Here is a 21,964-nt window from a genome sequence, read left to right on the forward strand (position 1 = left end):
CACTTTTGATCAATTTTATGTTTGCAGAATAAAAGATTTTATTTTATTTATTTATTTATTTATTTTTTGCCAGATGTGTGACTATTCCTAGTATTGTTTTAACTATGATTTGTTGTTTCAGATGGACTAAAACTGGAGTCTGTGGACTGATTATCTGATTGCTTTAATTATGATCATGATCACCTGAGGATTTGTAGTGCATTTTCTATATTATTATTGAGAGTGAGTGAAATTGTTACACTGAAGGCAAAGAGCCGACACGTTTGTCATCTTGTATTATGATTAAAGTGCTTCAGAGTGCAGACCTTTTTGTATTCTTAATTTGATGTATAGGTCTCAGCACCTAATTAGCTGGGAGAGCGCGGTGAACGTTTTGATCAAAAAAAGAGAATGAAATAAAAATCTTACTGAGCCTAAACATTTTAACAGTAGTGTATGTGTGGATCTATAATATTCTTTGAAGTACCACGCACAAGTGAGATCATTAAAAATGGTATGTCTGAGAAAACAGTGTGTGTTCACATTTTTGTTGTATTTAATACATATATAAATGTGTGTGACTGTACTGAAGTGTGTATGTACTGTATTTTCATTTAAGATCACTTGGATTTTAACTAATTGATGAGCCCTCATCCCACTCCATTCCAGGGATTTCTGGGATATTTCCAGCCTTCCAGTCCTCCAGTCCTCCTGCACTTTGATTACAACAAAGGAGGTGTTCACTATATCACCACCAACAAAATGAACGTGTGTGTTTGTATGCAAATTTGCATTAGCACAGACTGTTAGAGTCTGATAATCTATTAAAAAAAGACAAAAAAAAAATGGCAGTTATGTCAAATATTTTCAATACAGATAATTCACAGAATTGATCTGTTAGTGTGTGTGCTCTAGAAGGGTCTGTAAGCAGCTGTGCTCTGAACTGTAATTGGGCCGCTGGGCTTTACGAGGCTGCCATAAATTTGTCGGTCTTGTGCTAAAGACTATTATTATTTTGACTTAAAAACTTTCTGCAAGGACACATTCACTCTCTCTCTGCCACACAGACACACAAATCCTTACATACTTGCTTAATTGTTTTCCTTCTGTTCCTGTCAAACAAATGCATTACATATATCCATTTTTGTTTATTCGTTCACTCACACCCACGTTACTCTTCATCCTGCTTCACGTACTATTTGTCCTACTTTGCGAGTGTGTCCCAAATCTTTGTACACTATAAATATTATGCCAAAGATACCCACTTTCTCTGTGTGTTTTTAAAGAGTACATCTGTACATGTAGTGCATTTGTGAATATTTCTGCTAAAGTGATGAGGAACAAGAGTCTGAAGTTGCCACATTTTTTTTTAAACGAATGAAGTATGAACCTAAAAATTAAGTAATAATTAATTTTATGCCAGAATATGGATGTTGTTATTCAGGCAGCTAAATATAAACATGCTGGTGGCTTAGCTGACTTGAACAAACTTTGTGTTATGAATTGTGCAGCCTAATATTTTCTTCACCATTTAAATATTAAGCAACATCTGTTTGGCACCAAAATATTTTATACACTAAAAAGTTTGGTGTCTGCAAGATTTTTTTTTCTTTGAAAAATTAATACTAAAGAAATGAATACATTTATTCAGCTAGGACAAATTAAATTCATCAAAAGTGACAGTAAAGACTTTCATAATGTTACAAAAGATTTCTATTTCAAATAAATGCTGTTCTTTTGAACTTTCTATTCATTAAAGGGTTAGTTCACCCAAAAAATAAATGAAAATTTGGTCATTTATTACTCATCCTCATGTCGTTCCACACCTGTAAGACCTTCGTTCATCTTCAGAACACAAATTAAGATATTTTTGATAAAATCTGATGGCTCAGTGATGGCTCAGATTTCGATTCAGTGGTTCAGAACGTGTATAAAACTGCCAAAGTCACGTGATTTCAGTAAACGAGGCTTCGTTACATGATAAGTGTTTTGAAATTTCAATGGTTCACCACTGGGGGGCGTGACTTTGGCAGTTTGATACATGCTCTGAACCACTGATTCGAAACAAAAGATTTGTAAAGCTTTGAAGCTTCATGAAACAGTGTTTTGAAATCGCCCATCACTAGATATTGTTGAATAAAGTCGTTATTTTGTTTTTTTGCTGCACAAAAAGTATTCTCGTCACTTCATAACATTAATGTTGAACCACTGTAGTCACATGAACTGTTTTGAATACATCTTTAGTAGCTTTCTGGGCACTGAAACTTAATTATCTTGCTGGCAATGCGTGCCTCACTGAGCCATTGGATTTTATCAAAAATATCTTTTTGTGTTCTGAAGATGAATGAAGGTCTTACGGGTGTGGAACGACATGAGGGTGAGTAATTAATGACAGAATTTTCATTTTTGGGTGAACTAATCCTTTGGGTGAATCCTAAAAAAAAAAAAAAAAAAAAAGTTCTGCAAAATCACAGTTTCCACAAAAATATTAAGCAGCACAACTGTTTTCAATATTGATAATAAGAAGCAATATTTCTTGATCATCAAATCAACATATTAGAATGATTTCTGAAGGATCATGTGATACTAAAGACTTGAGTAATGATGCTGAAAATTCAGCTTTGACATTACAGGAATAAATTACATTTTCAAATATATTAAAATTGAAAACAGTTTTTAAATTATAATAATATGTCACAATATTATTGTTTTTACTGTATTTTTGATCAAATAAGTGGAGCTTTGGTGCACATAAGAGATTTCTTTTAAAAAAAAATAACAACAACAAAAAAACAGTGTAATTAACGAGACAATGTAATTAAGTATAAAGTGTAATTAAAGGAGAATATTGTAATTTAATTTAAAATATAATAAACATAAAACACCTCAGCCAATTAAAAGTGGTTATTTGTTAGTCGTCAATTCTTCAGAGTTATTTTTGTACAGAGGAGGAGGATAGCTGGTTGGCTGACAACATATGAACTGACAGCATAATAGCATTGCTGAAAACTGAGTGCACACCTGAAATACACACACACACACACACACACACACACACACACACACACACACTTGTATATATGGTTTACGGGGACTCTCCATAGATGAAATGGTTTTTATACTGTACGAACTGTACATTCTATCTCTCTACGCTACCCCTACCTCTACCCCTAAACCTACCCATCACAGGAAACTGTCTGCGTTTTTGGAATTTCAAAAAAACACTGTTTGGTATGTTTTTTAAGCCATTTGGTTTACGAGGACACAGGAAGTGTCCTCATGTTATTATACACATTTGTGTCCTTATAAACCATGTATACAAGAACACACACACACACACACACACCCTGTAACATTCCATTGTAAAACTGCAATTTAATTGAAGCAAAGCCTTCGTGCCTCTGAAATACTCATTAACACATTTATCTTTTTTCCTCTTCTAAGAGCATTCCAAGAGCTGCATTATGCCAACACCTGGATGCAGCTGCTCAGGTACATGAACAGGCATGTACCACTGGCATGAAAATGGGTCAGTGTGCCAGTGTGTGTGTGAGTGAACATGAGCTAAACGTTATGCGAAAAACAGAATAAATAGGATTAGAGTGAGACTTAAGCTGTACGATTTATAATGGTCCTTTATGACTGTTGCTTTTCAGACTGTACGAACATGATCCTCATGTCACACTGGGATGTCAGCTGTCATTTATGTCAGACTGTGCGACAGTCAAGATGCGTTAAAAACAGATGTGCGCATGAAAACTTGTCTGATCAACCCATACACGTCACACTGCAGGACTGTGCACCAAATCTTCTGACACTGCCAGAACTTCGTCTGAGGGAAAATTTGATCACAGCGGCCAATAATCAGCTGTCGGTGAACATGTCAAACTTGCCTAGGATCAGAGGAATCTTTTAGGATTTTCAAAATTTAGCCGAAATCGTACAGTGTGCACCCAGCTTTAGTTAATGAGATTAAAGTGCTCCTGTAACACATCTTGCCACACAAACAAACAAACACCCTGTGTCTCAAAACCCGGCCTTTCTGGAACAGCTGGACAACTGTAAAGCCAGACACTATAATCTTTTTGTGATGCCACAATGTTGCAAGGTGCTACGTGATGTCAAAATGAAGACATTAATGCAGACTATGATGTCATAATGTCCACAAAGTCAAAATGATGTAATGGGCCTACCCTCTCTCCTTTCGGGGGGAAACACTGGCAGACGCTGCAGTCTCGACCTCCGCACTCTTCTGTCTTGTCCCCCTAAAACACAAAAATATAGTGTCAAGAATGAAGTAAAACACATTCATACACACCCAGGCTCATATAGACTAGCAATTCAAAATGGAAGCTCACTAATATCTTTAAGAATTGTATAAAAATTCTATATTTTGAAGCATTCGTTGCTTGTGTTTAATGTGTCCTTAGATTACACACTTATATAGTTGAGTGGTGTTTGCCAGTGGAAAGTGCTGTCACAATACTACTGTGCTCTGGGTTGTTGCCACCGAGTTGCTATGCATTTGCAAAAGTGCTCTGAATAGTTTTTAGCATGTTGCTGTTTTGTTGCGATGGTGTTTTGGGTGGTTGCTAGGAGGTTCCTTACAAGCCCAAATAAAAAGAGGCATCCCTCTACTCTCTCACATCAAAATGAGTGTTACACTATTTAATTTAAATGTAATAACCCTACAAATAAACTAAACAGTTATAGAAGCCTCTGACTGACAGACTTTATCATCATATATAATTGATGACATTTACACTCTTTTACATTAAGAGAGAAAATTATGTGAATAAATGACATTTTATTGGCTTTCTAGCATGAAATAGATGTAAATTTCTTGCGTAGTCTTGTGAGCCTGTGCATTTCAGCTTTAACAAATATAATGAAGTATTTAATTTATATATTTATTTAAATAATTTTATTTCATGATTATTTCATGATTATTTTTGTATCATATTTGGAAATGTAATTTCTTAAATGTATTAATTTACGATAAAATGCATCACTGACTCTTCCATGGGGCAAAATAAGTTTAAAACATCAACCATAACAAGATAAACTAAAATGAACACAACTTTTAAACTTCATACACTGTAAAAAGTAATACGCTCTATCTACTCAATAAAATTGTGGCAACAGATTACAAGCAATATTATTAATTAAATTCAACATATAAGAATTGAGTTAGAATTAATCAAATTAATTCCTTAAAAGTCAACCATTTAAAATGTGTAAAATTAGCAAACACCAATCACAAAAACCACAAACTGACATAAAAAGCAAAGAGTCAAACTGGCCAACTAAATGAAACACTGATCACCATAATAGTGACCAAATATTTTCAATAAAATCAACATCAACATCTAAACCTCTGTTAATTCATGTGTTTCTCTTTCCTGCAGTGATTCTACTTGTTATCATCAGGTGTCTTCAATGTTGGCAAAAATAAATAAATAAAGAGTTTTAAATTCATCTTTGACAATTTTACTCATTTTAAATGGTTGACATTTAAGGAATTAGTTTGATTAATTCTAACTCAATTCTATTTGTTGAATTTAATTAATAATATTGCTTGTAATCTGTTGCCAAAAGTTTATGGAGTAGATATAGCATATTACTTTTTACAGTGTAGGGATGTCCCGATCAGGTTTTTTGTGCCCCCGATCCAATCTGTCATTGAATATTGAGTATCTGCCGATTCCGAGTCCCGATCTGATACCTAGTGCTTGGTGCACATTTCAAGTACATTAAAGTTATGAAAATCAATCCAATTTATACAGGGATGTGCAGATAGATTATCAGAGGCTCAAATGTAAAAAAGGGGCACCTATCCAATTCCAATATGACAATTACCACAGTAATTATACTGTATAAAGACACTGGTAGATGTAAACTGTGTAACAATTATGAATATGGGACAACTGATATACATTTCTTGTATTTTTCATGTATAAGCAGATATACAGCTTCTTGTATTTTATATGTATAAGCAGATACACAAAATACAATAAGCAGTATAATTGCAACAAAGAGGGGAAAAAAAGTGGAGATAAGGTTACAAAGCATGAAGCTCACGAAGTCAGAATGCCAGTCTGTCAGTCAAGTCTGAAGCAAGACACAACCCACAGCAACATATTATGGCAATGACGTTTCAGATGGTCTGACGGCAGATAAAAATAAACAGTAAATAAATGACTTTTGAGAGATCCGTTACAAAAGTGCGCATCAAATAGGCTATGCTAAACAAGGAAGCACGGAACCTGCATGTGACGTGCTAGAACAGACCTCATTGGTCATTCATGATAGCACCTCGAAAATATGAAAATACTTTTTGTGCGCCAAAAAAACAACAAAATAATGACTTTATTCAACAATATCTAGTGATGGGCGATTTCAAAACACTGCCTCATGAAGCTTCGAAGCTTTACGAATCTTTTGTTTCGAATCAGTAGTTCAGAGTGTGAAAGTCACGTGATTTCAGTAAACAAGGCTTCGTTACATAAGTGTTTCGAAATTTCAATGGTTCACCACTGGGGGGAGTGACTTTGGCAGTTTGATACAACTTCCGAACCACTGATTCGAAACAAAAGATTTGTAAAGCTTCAAAACCGAAGCAGTGTTTTGAAATCGCCCATCACTAGATATTGATGAATAAAGCCGTTATTTGTTTTTTGGTGCACAAAAAGTATTCTCGTCACTTCATAACATTAAGGTTGAACCACTGTAGCCACATGAACTGTTTTAAATATGTCTTTAGTAGCTTTCTAGGCATGAAAGTGTTAATTATCTTGCTGTCAATGCAGGCCTCACTGAGCCGTCAGATTTTATCAAAAATATCTTAATTTGTGTTCTGAAGATGAACGAAGGTCTTACGGGTGTGGAACGACATGAGGGTGAGTAATTAATGACAGAATTTTCATTTTTGGGTGAACTAACCCTTTAAAGATTATGTGACATTATAACATGTATTGTACATGACAAATTGCCATGTTTTTGGTTGGAATCAGTATGTGATGCCTGTCTCAGTCCATGCAAGGGCTTTATCTTGGTAATACAGTATATTGCCATTCTTGCACTGTTTATGGAAAACCAGACTAGACGTTTGATATTAAGGTCACGGGAGATCCACTGACATACATGTGAGCTAACGAATACAATGGCAGGAATGTAAACACAGAGATAATGAAAGAACAAAACAGAGAGGGAGAAAGAGAGAGAAAAACAAGAAAAAGAGATAGCAGGTTCAGACTGAAACATGCGAGTACATTCAGTACAAGAGGGAAAGGATGTTATGTCTTTTTCGAGGTAGTCAGCCACATAAAAAAAAAAAAAAAAAAAAAAAAAGGAAAAGGGAGAGTGATGAACTGTTCTTGCAATCAGACACCATTCTTCACAAAGCACACTTATCGCACACAATGTCTGCAAACACAGACACATCTAAAATGAGCACATGCTCCACAGAGAGACACAAAGTCCCTTTTCTAAACGTTCACGTTTACTGTTCCTCTGGTGGAATGATCTTCCCAACCCTTCCACGAACAGCTGGATCCCTTGATCGCAAGGGATGCTAAAAACACATCTAATCCATGAGCACTTAACTGTTTGCTGCTGACGTTGACCCTGTTCTATACCAGGGGTTCCCAAACTTTCCATTCCAGGCCAAACTAGACAAGTATAATCTATCTCAAGACCCACCAAAATAATTTTAAAGCATGAATGTGGGGTGGAGGTGGGTGGCGTTAGTTCTCAGTTTTTATTTTCCTCGTCATAGTATGAATGAAATATGTTTAATTGCAATACAAACTTATGGTATATTATCGAAAATGTACAGCCTATAGCAGCCTAATGGCTATGTTGTAATAATTTGAAGAACAACAGAGTAGTTTCAGTCTGTTGCCTCAACTGATTTACACAGACATGGAAGAACAAATTTAAGCCCTGATGTTTAGTTCATATTTCTTTAAATGTTTGCAACCAATTAGAATGGTCAAAAAAGTATCGAAGAACAGTCCGGTAAGGTGTGGGAGTCACTATCAAGCACCATTTGAAGGTGGGACATCCTTTTCTGACACACGGTAACAGGAGCACAGATTATTTGCTTTAGTAATCTTATTTAAAATGACATGAACTGTACATAAAAAATATGTGTGTGTGTATGAAGGTGTAAAGAAGCCTTTTGTCACGTTTTATTTTATTTTGCATGTTCAGAAATTCAGTTTTTCTTTTTGTTGCCTCAGGGCAACATTGTGCGATAAGGGGTACTTTTCGAGGATGTTTTGGACAATACCTCACATCGGCCATAATGTGTGACAAGAAGGGAAGATGCAGGGTTCCTGGGTGCGCAGGAACACCCAAAGTGATGTGCAAAAATTGTAACGTACACCTCTATTTCACAGCAGAGAAGAACTGCTTTTTCGTATGGAGTGTGGAGGTATGTGGTACCAACGTACCGTGACAGTGTTACATTTTTAACTATTTAGAGTAGTGGGATTTAAGACCCGATGGAGTTAATTTGCATCCGATAGAGAAGGCAGATGACCCTTACAAGTGGGCTACATCTCAATAAAAAAATTCCCCCAAAATGCCTAAGAAAAAAGAAGGAAAAATTGCTAATGCGCTTTTATTGCTTCGTACAAAGTAACTAGGAAGAGAGTAAATGAGTTAAAAGCTGAAAATGAGCGACTCAGTGTTGGGGTAATTTCTACAAAAAATTACCTGGCTAGTGAAACGATATGGAAAGAAGAAAAGGTCAGAATGCAGAATGAGATTGCACTTCTTAGAACTAACAATGACATTCTTAAAACACCTGTGGAAACATTGGCCAACAATTTGGAGGAAAGGAAGGCAGCTTGTGAGTTTATGATCAAGAATGGCATAACTTAGAAAAACACCAGCAAGACATTGTTAGGTGTCACGTTGTGTAACGCAGTTCCAGAAATGCCAGATTTGCAGGAACATAGCTCTGAGGGTGGTGAAAGAGATTCTCAGTCATTCAGTAGTCAAGACTCCCATGGCACCAGTTCATGGTACTACAACTATGCATGCTATTGAAGGAAGGGAAGAGCCTCTACCATGGTCAGACGATTTAATCTAACTGAACTATAAACTGTGATCAAGAATAATATAGGGAAATCTGATCCTGCCAAACAAGATCCAGATTTTCTAAAAAAACTTGGAGGAACATGCTGAGAATTACAAATTTACAGATGGTGATGCATGTGTTTTGTTAAGAATGTGCTTGCCTGACACTTTGTCTGGAGCTTTAAATCAGAAAGTAAAGGACACAACTGCTAAGAAGTCAGAGAGGAAACAGGTACTCGACCCAGATTCCAATCCAAAGTATATTTTAGAATGAGCTCATCTCAAAAAAAAAAGGACCAAAAAAAGACTGGACAATGGATAAGAGAAACACAAAGAGATCAAACAATTTTCAGAGATTATGGACAACAGTCTTCCCACCAAGGTAGAAAACAAGTGGGCAAAGGACATACCGACACTAAGAAATGCACAAAGAGACAGACTCACTGCACATGACTCTAGAATGAGACAAATATATGCATACTTGAATGCAGAAAATGTATTATTGAATGCTGAATGCACACATGTGGAAAAAGATGTCCACACTGGGAAAATGGACAATACACGGCAAAAAGCTCTCACGCTTTCTCTCTCTCTCACTTCCAGTGTGATTGTTGGGCGAGGGTGTGCGGAGCGGCGTGAGCGTGGTGCGGAGTGGTGTGAATGAAGTTTTTTCTTCTTTCTGCTTAACCTTTTTGATTGTTTATTGCCTGAATTGTTATTAGTTTTGTTAGTTTAGTTTGAGGGCCGTGCGCTATCCGTTATCTGGAAGCATGTCGGCCCAACAAGCACAGGGGTTGAGTTCACTCACGAGATGTCATGCGATTAAGGTGCCGTCTGCGGTGAGTGTTGAAGAATGTTGTTTGGCTGTTGGGGAGGTGGTGGGACACGCTAGTGTTTTGTCCGCTTCTAGAGTGAACAACGCAACGGTGGTTTTTCTAGACAGTGTAGACAAGGCGAATGAGTTGGTAGAGCGGGGAATTGTTATTGATGGGGAATTTATTTCAGTTCTCCCACTCTCCTTACCAGCGAAAAAGGTTATTCTCTCAAATGTGCCACCTTTTGTTAGTGACGGAATTCCGACGCAAGCTTTGACATGATATGGAAAGTTGGTGTCCCCAACAAAAAAGATTCCAATAATTAGCGAGTCGCCTTTACTGAAACATATTGTTCTTTTAGACGGTTCGTGTACATGATCATTCCAGATGATGCTGACCTAGATCTGACACTGAATTTTCGAATCAACGATTTTAGCTATACTATTTTCGTCACTACTGGAAAAGTAAAATGCTTTGGATGTGGTAATACAGGGCATTTAATTAGGAACTGTCCAAATAAAAATACTGAGAAATGAAAACGGAACAGTTGAACAAGGTAATGAAGAAAAAGATGGGAAGGAGTCTGGGGTGGAAGCTCAGGAAGCAGGTTTGGTTTTGGCAAAGAGTGTTGTGGATCGTCCGGTAGAAGTTGAGGGTGAATCAGTTTCTTCTCAGATTAAACAAGTGGATTCAAATTCTAATGCTCTACCTACAATTAATGGTTTGGATGTCTCTGACACAGTGGCTTCATCTTCAGAAGGTAAAAAGGAAGGTGCAAATGATGAAAATAATCAATTTAGTGTAGTGAGTGAAGATGCACAGCTTACATCAGAACAAGGACAACTTTTTTTCAAGACTCCTCAAAAGAGAAAAATGAAAAATAAGTTAAAATTAGCAAGACAGTCTGAATTACAAAATGAGGAAATGCATGATACGGACTCGTTTGAATGCAGTGTTTTTCGCAAGGTGAAACTACTACTCGCAGTTATGGTCTTGAGGACATAAAATTGTTCCTCAGATCAACAAAAAATAAAAGGGGTGTAAGAGTACAGGAACATTTTCCTGACTTGAAGCAATTTGTTGATAGAGCAAAAACTTGGATGGCTAGTGATTCCTTTACCAACAAAGAAGAAAAAGAAGAAAATTGTTGAGGAACATAAACAGCACCCTGAATAATGATGCTGTATAAGATGAAAAAAGAGAATCATTTTTTTCTCTTTGTATGGTAAATTGTGTTTTTTCTTTTTTTTTTTTCTTCACTATGAGTGAAGTACATATTGCGTCTATGAATGTTAACGGTGCAAAGAATTCTAAAAAAAAAAAGAGCACAGATTTTTGAAGAAATAGAACAGAAAAACATAGACAACTTTTTTTTTTTTTTTTTACAAGAAACTCATAGCAGTATGGATAATGTGGTTGACTGGATAAAGGAATTTAGTGGTGTATCTGTATTAAGTCATTATTCAAATGTGAGTGGTGGAGTTGCTGTTTTATTTAGTAAGAATTTTAAACCAATCTCTTATGATGTTGATGAAATTGTGAAAGGAAGAATGTTAAAAGTCAGAGCTGTTTATGAAAATTTTGTGTTTGTTTACACTCCAACTGCACCTATAGAAAGGTTGTTTTTAGATACTCTTTGTTCAACGCTAAAAAATTGTTGTACTGAAGATTTTTTATTTGTGGGTGGTGATTTTAATTGTACTGAACTGGATATAGACAGGAATCATGTTGAACCTCGTATGGTTTCACGCAAACGTTTAGTTCATTTGATTGAGAAATATGATTTATGTGACATCTGGAGAGTTATGAATGGTAATAAAAAAACAATATACACGGGCTCATGTACGTGATAATTATATATCATTGGCTAGGTTAGACAGATTTTATGTTTTTGAACATCATTTGAATGTGTTTAACAAATGTTTTATCACACCTTTGTCTTTTACTGATCATAATATGGTCAGTTGTAAATTTATTTTAAATTCAGTGAAACCTAAAAGTGCATATTGGCATTTTAATACGAGTCTTTCAAATGATAAATTATTTATTGAATTGTTGAAATTTATGGAGAGTAACTCTTTGGAAGGTTTTTAAGGAGAAAAAGTCTTCTTTTAAATCTCTACAACAATGGTGTGATTATGGCAAGGTGCAGATAAAACAGTTTACGCAACAGTATACTGACGGATTTACAAAAGTTGGCTCAAACCTCAAGTGATAGTATGGAAACCCTTTTTAAGAAAAAAGCTGAACTTAAAGAGCTGTTAGAGCACAAGGAGCATTAGTTCGTGCTCATTTTTTAAATATTGATCAGATGGATGCACCTTCCAAGTATTTCTTTGGTCATAAGAAGAAGAATGGGCAAAAACGTTTAATTCATGCTCTGCGTTCTGAGGGTGGTACTTTGTTATCTAAACCCAGACAGATTCGTGAGATAGCAATGCGGTTTTATCAGTCCCTGTACAGAATTGAACTTGAGCCAAAAAAAATTGGGGAAAAATCTCCTTTCTTAGATGATCTACCAAAGATCTCAGAAGAATCCAATGAAGAACTGGAATGTGGCCTAACTCTGGGAGAGCTGTATAAGGCACTCCAAGATATGGAGTCTGGAAAAGCTCCGGGTGTAGACGGGCTTCACTGGATTTTCTGAAAACAGGAGTTGACCTGCTGAAGGTGGGTTCAATGACAGCTTGCTGAAGGGTGGGTTGCTGTTGAGCTGCCGAAGGGCAGTGGTTACTTTTCTTCCGAAAAAAGGAGATCTCACTAAGATTAAGAACTGGAGGCCGGTATCACTTCTGTGCACTGATTATAAATTACTTTCTAAAACTTTGGCTAATAGATTGACTAAAGTAATGGGACAGATGATCCATCCAGATCAATCTTATTGCGTACCTAGCAGGTCAATCTTTGACAATATTTCTTTAATTAGAGATATTATACAGGTTTCCAAATTATTTAATATCAACTGTGGTTTGTTGTCTCTAGACCAAGAGAAAGCTTTTGATCGGGTTGAGCATGCCTATTTATGGAATGTTTCAGAAGCTTTTGGTTTTAATGAAAGGTTTTTAAACATGATTAAAATTCTTTATAGTGACATTGAGAGTGTTATTAAGATTAATGGTGGCTTATGTGCTCCATTCATGGTCAGTAGAGGTATTAGACAATATTGTTCATTATCAGGGATGTTATATTCTCTTGTTATTGAACCACTTCTACAAGCAATCAGGAAGAACTTAGATGGTTTTAGGGTACCACTTTGTGATGTTCATTTTTGTTTATCAGCTTATGCCGAAGACCTTATAATAAGTGACATACAGGTTTTATCTAGACTGATAGAAAAATTTGGAAAATGGTCTTCAGCAAAAGTAAATTGGAAAAAAAGGGAAGCTTTTTTATTAGGGGATTGAAATGAAGGGAAACCAAGTCTTCCTGAAGGTTTGTGTTGGAATAGGTGGGGTTTGAAATACCTTGGAGTTTTTTTAGGAGATGATAATGTTTTACAAAAAAATTGGGATGGTTTATTGCAAGAAGTTAAAGGTCATTTAGACAAATGGAAGTGGATTCTGCCTAACCTGTCTTATAGGGGAAGAACACTTATTGTAAATAATTTGGTCGCTTCACTCTTATGGCACAGACTGGTTTGTATTGATCCTTCTGTGAAATTGATGGCTGAGATTCGAGCAGTTTTTGTTGACTTTTTTGGGGACAAACTTCATTGGATTCTGCAGAGTATTTTATTTTTACCCAAGGAAGAAGGGCGCCAAAGATTGGTTCATCTCCAGAGCAGGATTGCAGCTTTCCGACTACATTTTTTTACAAAGACTTCTTTATGGACCTATGAATGTAAGTTGGAGGGTGATCAGTTGTGTTTTACTGAGGACTGTTGGAAACATTGGGATGGATAAATCTCTTTTTTTAAATGGACCCTAAGTGCTTGGATTTTTCGAAGTTGTCGTCTTTTTATCAACATCTTTTGAAGATTTAGAGTTCTTTTCATATTCAAAGGACTGAAAATTTTCATTCCATTTTTTGGTTGCTGGATCTTTTTTTGCGACCAATTTTTTTTTTTTTACCAGGATTCAGTAAGACATTAAAAGACTCAGGAGTTTTTGTTTTAAATCAATTACTGTGCTTAACTGGGCCTCACTTTAAGAATGTAGAAGCTGTTACTGAAAAACTAGGAATCAGATCTGTTCGTTCAGTTATTCGTTTTCTGACTAAGTTAAAAGAAGTTTTTACGGATGAAGAAAAAATGATGTTAGAGGACTTCTTTCAAGGGACTAATGTCTCTGACAGTGAAGATCCTTTTCCTTGTTTGTTAATTCAACCCAATTTTGAAGAGTGTTCAGGTTGTTTCTTTCAACAAAAATCTTTTTATTTTTTTCATGTGTGGGGAAAGATTTATATCAAATGTGTATGCTCTTTCTCAACAAAAAGACACTTGATAAGAGAGTTGACACCCCTTGGCATTCTGTTTTAAAAGCAGGTGATGAGGTAAGACCTGAATGGAGAGTATTGTACAAGCCACCATTATCAAAAAGAACATGGGATTTGCAGTGGAGAATCCTTCATGGAGCTACTGCGGTGAATTCATTGCAATGCCTCAGACTTAAACCTTTGTTTGTAATGGTGAAAGAATTGTGTAATAAGTTTAATGAATGTTTTTATCCTGAAACTTTTATTTTTGGTTTTACATATGTACAAAAAAAGCGTGTTAAGTTTCAATTATTGAACTTTATTCTTGGGCAAGCTAAACTGGCAATCTACATGAGTAGGAAGAGCAAAATAGAATAAAAAAGCAATGATGATGTTATTGTTGTCTTTAAGTCTTTACTTAAAACAAGAATTATGATTGAATTTAGATTTTACAAAGCTATGTGTGATCTTTCTACCTTTGATTTGAAATGGTGTAATTCCTTGAAGAAAAAGATTTTGGTAAAACAAATGCATGTTGGAGACTATTGCCTATTCTGGTTTAATTTGGGATGTAACCTTTAAAACAGCTGTATGTGTATATATCTTCCTTATTATTAGGTTTGAACGTCAAAACGCAGATAACTTAATGATCACTTTATGACACTCCCTATGGCTGTGATGGTACCTTGGAGTGGTAGCTGTGTTAGATCTCTATGGAGGGACAGAAAGCTCTCAGACTTCATCAAAAAGATCTTAATTTGTGTTCCAAAGATGAACGAAAGTCTTACAGATGTGGAACGACATGAGGGTGAGTAATAAATGACAGAATTTACATTTTTGAATGAACTAACAGTAGTTCATTGAAAAACAGTAGTTAAAGCTGTTTTTCAATCATAACAAGCTCTGTATATCATGCATATGGCTTTCTCAGCCCTGTAACACTGACCTACAATAAAACGGTTAATTTAAGGAGTATGCGACTGACAGATCACAAATGTATTGTGAAACCTTTAACAGATCAGAATAGTGAAGTTAAGGACTCAAGGAAGTGTAAACTGACCCAAACTGCACTGTGTAAGTTTTCACAAATCAGACTGGTGAAATTATGCACTTAGAAAAGGGTTAACTGCCCAAAACTGCACTGTGAAAGTTTTCATAAATCAGAATGCTGAAGTTAAACACCAAGAAACATTTATTATTATTATCATCATCAATAGCCGCGTTTCTACTGTCGGGCCTAAAGCGGGCGTGCTAGTGCCAGTCACGTTTCCACTGTCTCTTCCGGGGCTTGATCGTGCCTCGTCGGGGCTTCCTCGGGGCCAACGGCCAGGGTTTTTTGGCCCACCAAATACCTTGGTCCAAAGCGGGCCAGCTCGGGCTTGAGGGAGTGGTCACGAACAAAGGCGGAGTTTATCTGAGTCAGGAGAGTCGGGAGATGGCAGCGCTAGCGCCACGGATGATTTCATAACCAGACAGACTTTTAAAATCATTTTAGCACAAAACTCACTTTCGTACAGCAGCGAGTGCTTGAAATAATGTCTGTTTGTGATCCGATGTGGATTCTGATCACCGCAGAAATACGCTTTATGTAAACAACAAAATGCCAACAAACGGCCGCTTTTATCATGTTCGCTTTACGATCTCACTAGTTTCCCGTGAATTCTTTGATTATTTGTCTGATAAAACTTTCATTTGTTGGTGAAATGACGGCTTTGTGTGACGTTGTTCTAGAGAGGCGTGTTAAGGGTGGGTTTTAGTGAAGCCCTGCAGAGCTTCTGGCCCGTCCCTGGCTCGCACTGGCCCAACAGTGGAAGAGCGGCTAATGCTGAACACAGTTGTGTACAATTTTTTTCATGATTTGAATAGAAAGTTCAAAAGAACAGCATTTATTTGAAATAATCTTTTGTAACATTATAAATGTCTTTGTCACTTTTGACCAATTTAATGCGTCCTTGCTGAATAAAAGTATTAATTTCTTTCAAAAAAAAAATAAAATAAATAAATTCTTACTGAGCAGCAAATCAGTATATTAGAATGATTTCTGAAGGATCACGTAAGACTATAATGATGCTGAATTCAGCTTTGCATCACAGGAATAAATTACATTTTAAAATGTTATTTAAACAGTTCTTTTAAATTGTAATAATATATTTCCCAATATTACTGTCAAACAAATGCAGCCTTGGTGAGCATAAGACACTTCTTTTAAAAACATTACAAATCTTTCCGATCCTAAACTTTTGAAAGGCAGTGTATATACATACGTATGCAACGCACACATAATAGGGGCTGTGACTTACACGAGTTAATTTTTTTAAGTGCCAATGTTGACTGACATCAACTCAGGGTTTGAGATGGACCGTGCTGACTGGATGATGAGCATAACCGCACGCTTCACTCCAAGTCAGATGTGCGAGATTAGAGTATGATGGTTGCTGCATGACCGTGGACATGCTTCCCCTATTCCCTCACTTCAACTGCCTTGCTCCCTCTTTCCCTCATGTTACCTGTACTGTGCATTATCCCATTGCAATCTGAAGTTATATGAGAGTGAGTTACACCCGAATCTGGTTTATTTCTACTTGAAGATGTTGAGTTTGGTTTTGTCTTAAGGGATGATCTTGATCTTAAACATCAAAGGGATGTTAGGTGTTGGTGGCATGGCATTACACAGCACAGATTAATAAAATATCTACAAACTTCTCTACTATCTACTAATTTCTAACCAACTGAAAACACTTAGAATATGGATTAGCCTGCATGCTAAAACCAGTTTCAGATGATTAACTGATGTTTTTAATAAGAACCATATCTCAAGATATCTCTTCATCATATTTGCTCCTTGATGTAACAGTGAGTTAACAATATAACAATGCCAGTTTTTTTTAAAAAAGGCAGCCAAACATCATTGTTAAAATTAAGTAATCTTATGGTTCTATGTAAATGAAAAGCCATATCAAAGCCACTTTCCAAAACCACTCAAGGGCTACACATACAAAAAAAAAAAAAAAAAAAGGATTTGACTCAGCAAGATTTTTCAAACAAATTCAAATTTGTTTTTTAAATAAATGAAAAACTTTCTTTTGAACTTGGTTTCCACAAAAGTATTAAGCAGCACAACTATTTTCAACATTGATAAGAAAAAACTGAGCAGCCATATCATCATATTAGAATGATTTCTGAAGGATCATGTGACACTAAAGACTGGAGTAATGATGCTGAAAATTCAGCTTTGATCACAGGAATTAATTATATTTTAAAATGTATTACAATACAAAACAGTGGTTTCAAATTGTAATAATATTTAATAATTAATATTTATTAATAATGTACTGTAACTGTTTTTATGTTATTTATCAAAAAATAAATATGGCCTTGGTAAGGCCTTCTTTCAAAAACATTAAAAATTCTTACCTGCCCTAAACTTTTGAACTAGTGTATTTTAGAGCAAAGCAAAGCAACAAATAGGAAAATACACACTGCAGAAATATTCATTTCTATTATCATTTCCCAAGTGCATGACTTTTCAAGATCTGGATATCACACATTTGAAAAACTCTTTCCTATTTCTTTCTTGCTTGCTTTATTTGAACATGAGTTCAGTTACAGTATGTTACTAAAGTCGTACCGATACCGGTTTACAATAACTTATGTATCGGGACATTTGGATGTGTTAAAATCTTGCTCTTTCTGTATCTTTCCACCATCTATCTGCTCTTCCCCTACCTGTAGGCCCGCTTCACTCTGCACCTCCGACAGGATGTTGACCAGACAGCCAATCAGAGAGAGTGCAACAGATAACGCTCTCCACTTACTCTCTATCCAGATCTCTCTCTCTAAACTTCTTCCCTACTCTCTCTTCAGCAAGGGTTCTCAACTCTGGCCCCCTGCAGAGTTTAGCTCCAACACTATTCAAACACACCTGAACAAGCTAATCAAGGTCTTCAGGATTACTAAAAAAATTACTGGCAGGTGAGTTTGATCAAGGTTGGAGCTAAACTCTACAGCAGGGGAGCCCAGTCCTGTTTGTGGAGATCTACCTATAGTACTTACGAACAGAATTCATATCCAACCCTGATCCAACATACCTGTCTGTAATTATCAAGTGTTCTGATCTTAATTAGCTGGTTCAGGTGTGTTTGATCAGGGTTGAAGCTGAACTTTGCAGGAAGGTAGATCTCCAGGAACAGGACTGGGCACCCCTGATCTACAGGGAAGTGGATCTTGAAGGCCAGAGAATGACAACCCTTGGTCTAGAGCAGCGGTTTTCAATCCTGACCAACCGTTTTGCACATTTTGTATGTCTCTTATCTGACACACTCTGTTCCGTTCATAAAGCCTCCCACCTAACAAGCTGATGATCTGAAACAGGTGTGTTAAATAATGAAGACATACAAAATATGCAGAGCAGTGGGTCCCCAGGACTAGGACTGAAAACCACTTGTCTAAAGGCCAAAAAAAAAAAAAATAAATAAAAAAGTAATCAAAAATCAGAATCTGTCAACCAATTTTTATTTGTTTATGCAACTAATTTTCAAGCATTTTAAGCCATTAGGTTTGAAAGATCATGTGAAACATAAATTAAATCAAGTTTGTCAAGCTGGTACTCTAAAGTCGTTCCTTCCTGCAGTGAGACAGAAAATTTACACATGTCATTCATCTTAATGAGTGGCAGGATGTGTACATGCGTATATGCGGGTATGCATTTCTGATACCTTTTCCCTAGTGTGAGTGTGTGCATGAGGCAGCACCTGCTTTGTGACACCTGGTCATTTTTTTCAGGTTTACAACCTTACCCCTGACCCCCTTCACACAGAATCAGACAGAACGCCTTAGGCAAAATGACTTATATCTGTGCAGGAACCACAACGTGCCATCAATACAACACTCTTACTTTCCCCTATTCCTGGGGGCAGGGTTTATGCAAATTTTAGGGTTAGTAATGTCACTAACCCGGGAAGAAGCTCGTTGTAGTCCCTACCAGCCATTTGTTGTAGTCCTTAAACAGCGAATTCTTTAAAAGAAAATATCTCCCATTGCATTGAACTTTGAGCGTCGTAACTTTGCAGATGTTGTTTATGCTCAAAAAGCAACATTACACACTAACTAAAGTTTAAAAAGTGAAATCATAATCAACCACCCCTTTAAACTTAAAAATCTAATTATCATTATTTACTCTCCCTTGTGTTGTTCCAAATCTGTATGGGTTTCTCTCTTCAACCGAACACAAAAGGTGAATAGCCTGGCGGCTTTTTTCTGTAAAATGAAAGTAGACCACGCAACTTTATATTCTTCAACAAGTCTTCTGAATACATTTGTTAGCTTTGTGTGAGGAAAAGACTGAATTTAGGTCATCATTCATTGAAAAAACTTGACATTAGCTCTCCTTGACACGTTTATGAGAGTTGATCTCAGGCTCACTCAATGATCAGGTCTCGAGGAATAGATTATTAGTGAATAATAGTGAATTCAATTTGGAAAGTTCTTCACAAAAAGCTGTTGTATGACTTTGGTAAACATGTCACTTTTGTGATGTTTCTATGGTGATTTCACATCCTTTTCAAATACTTCAGTGTCTATTGCAATTGCATGCAAATAGCAACCATTTAAAACATCTCCTTTGTCTCTCATGGAGGAAAGACAATCATATACAGGTATATTTGGAATAAAATAAAGCTGAATAAATGATGACAGAATTTTCTGTCAACCCATTCAACCCATTTAGTTGGATTGTTTACATTAGAAATATGTCTGCATTCCTCTCTTCTTACGTAAAAGCAGGGATGGGCATCGATGTAGACGATGTTTTCTTATCTTATCTCTCTTTCTGGCTCTCCATCCCTCTTCATTCTTCCTCTCTTCAGTGCTAGTGAAGGTATGTTGGCAATCTCCATCCATCTGCCCTCATAAGTAATGTTCTGTATCCATCTGTGCCTTTGGATTCTAGCCACAGAGATGATGCCTGAAAGGAGGCCTTATGGGCAGACGAGGCAGTACACATTTGTCAATAACCTACATACAATAACAGAATCCATTTCTGTTTACTCACTCCAAGTGAATCCAGTGATCTATCGATCAAAAACACTGTTAACTAGCCACAATCTTTTTCTCATGGGCGGTTGGTGATAAAAGACATCTGTAACCCTTTTCCAGAGATTTCTGGATCCCTTATGCCATCATAACCCCTTTGGATCATGTGACACTTTACTTCAAAGACAGCTTCATGCCATTGAAATCAAAAGATGAGTGCATGTAAAACAAAATATTGGTTCTCAAGTTAAGACCTCTGTTTTAACACAGCTCATTGAAACACTCATACAACACCACATCATCAATACCTCAATCTCACCATCAAGCTAAAGAGTTGTCACACCAGACATTAGACCAAACCTATTGATCTGCTTCACTGCCAATACACAAGTAGCTACTTTGCTAATGTGCGGTCACATTTACCATTGCTTGGCGAGCTGTTGCAGGCAAATTCCAGTCATTTTAATACATTAAAGGATTAGTTCACTTCAGAATTAAAATTGCCTGATAATTTACAATCCCCCATGTGATCCAAGATGTTTACATCTTTTTTCTTCAGTCGAAAAGAAATTGAGGTTTCTGAGGAAAACATTTCAGGATTTTTCTCCATATGGTGGACTTCAGTGGGGTACGATGGGTTGAAGGTCCAAATTGCAGTTTCAATGCTGCTTCAAAGGGCTTATCTAGCGAAACGATCGGTCGTTTTCTAAAAAAAATAAAATAAATTAAAATAAAATTTCATATACTTTTTTTAACCACAAACGCTCGTCTTGCACTAGCTCTGCGATGCGCCATGTACTACGTAATCACGTTGGAAAGGTAACGCATGACGTAGTTGGAAGTACCAATCCAGTGTCTACAAAGTGAACATGCAAAAATTGAGTCCTTTACAAAAAAAGGTAAAACTTGGTGGAAAAAACCTTGTTAGCAAGCACAGAGGTAAGATGTTTCCTGTAGTTGGTCACCAGGTTTGCACACATCTCAGGAGGCATTTTGGTCCACTCCTCTTTACAGATCCTCTATAAATCCTTAAGGTTTCTTGGCTGTCGCAAGGCAACTCGAAGTTTCCACAGATTTTCTATAGGATTTTGGTCTGGAGACTGGCTAGGCCACTCCATGACCTTAATGTGCTTCTTCTTGAGCCACTCCTTTGTTGCCTTGGCGGAATGTTTGGGGTCATTGTCATGCTGGAAGACCTATCCATGACCCATCTTCAGTGTTTTGGCTGAAGGAAGGAGGTTCTTGTCCAAGATTTTACGATACATGGCCCCGTTCATCAGCCCCTCAATTCGGTGAAGTCGTCCTGTATCCTTAGCACAGAAACAGCCCCAAAGCATAATGTTTCCACCTCCATGCTTGACTGTAAGGATGATGTTCTTGGGGTCATAGTCAGCATTTCTCTCCCTCCAAACACGGCGAGTTGAGTTGATGCCAAAGAGCTCAATTTTGGTCTCATCTGACCACAGCACTTTCTCCCAAGCCTTCTCTGAATCATTTAGATGTTCACTGGCAAACTTCAGACAGGCCTGTGCCTTTTTGAGCAGGGGGACCTTGCGGGCACTGCAAGATTTCAATCCATTGTGGCGTAGTGTGTTACCAATGGTTTTCTTGGTGACTGTGGTCCCAACTGCCTTGAGATC

General features: G+C 36.7%; 1 protein-coding gene across 1 annotated transcript in view; it reads right to left on the reverse strand.

The window, feature by feature from the left end:
• col4a4 (collagen, type IV, alpha 4) overlaps positions 1-21,964 on the reverse strand; it is a 77,948-nt gene that overhangs the window by 49,982 nt on the left and 6,002 nt on the right. Inside the window, exon 5 of the mRNA XM_051862481.1 lies at positions 4,173-4,244. Coding sequence (XP_051718441.1) covers positions 4,173-4,244 — 72 coding nt within the window. The remainder of the gene's footprint in view (positions 1-4,172; positions 4,245-21,964) is intronic.

This window comes from Ctenopharyngodon idella, chromosome 15 (assembly GCF_019924925.1).
Source record: "Ctenopharyngodon idella isolate HZGC_01 chromosome 15, HZGC01, whole genome shotgun sequence".
In the NCBI taxonomy this organism is placed as follows: Eukaryota; Metazoa; Chordata; class Actinopteri; order Cypriniformes; family Xenocyprididae; genus Ctenopharyngodon; species Ctenopharyngodon idella.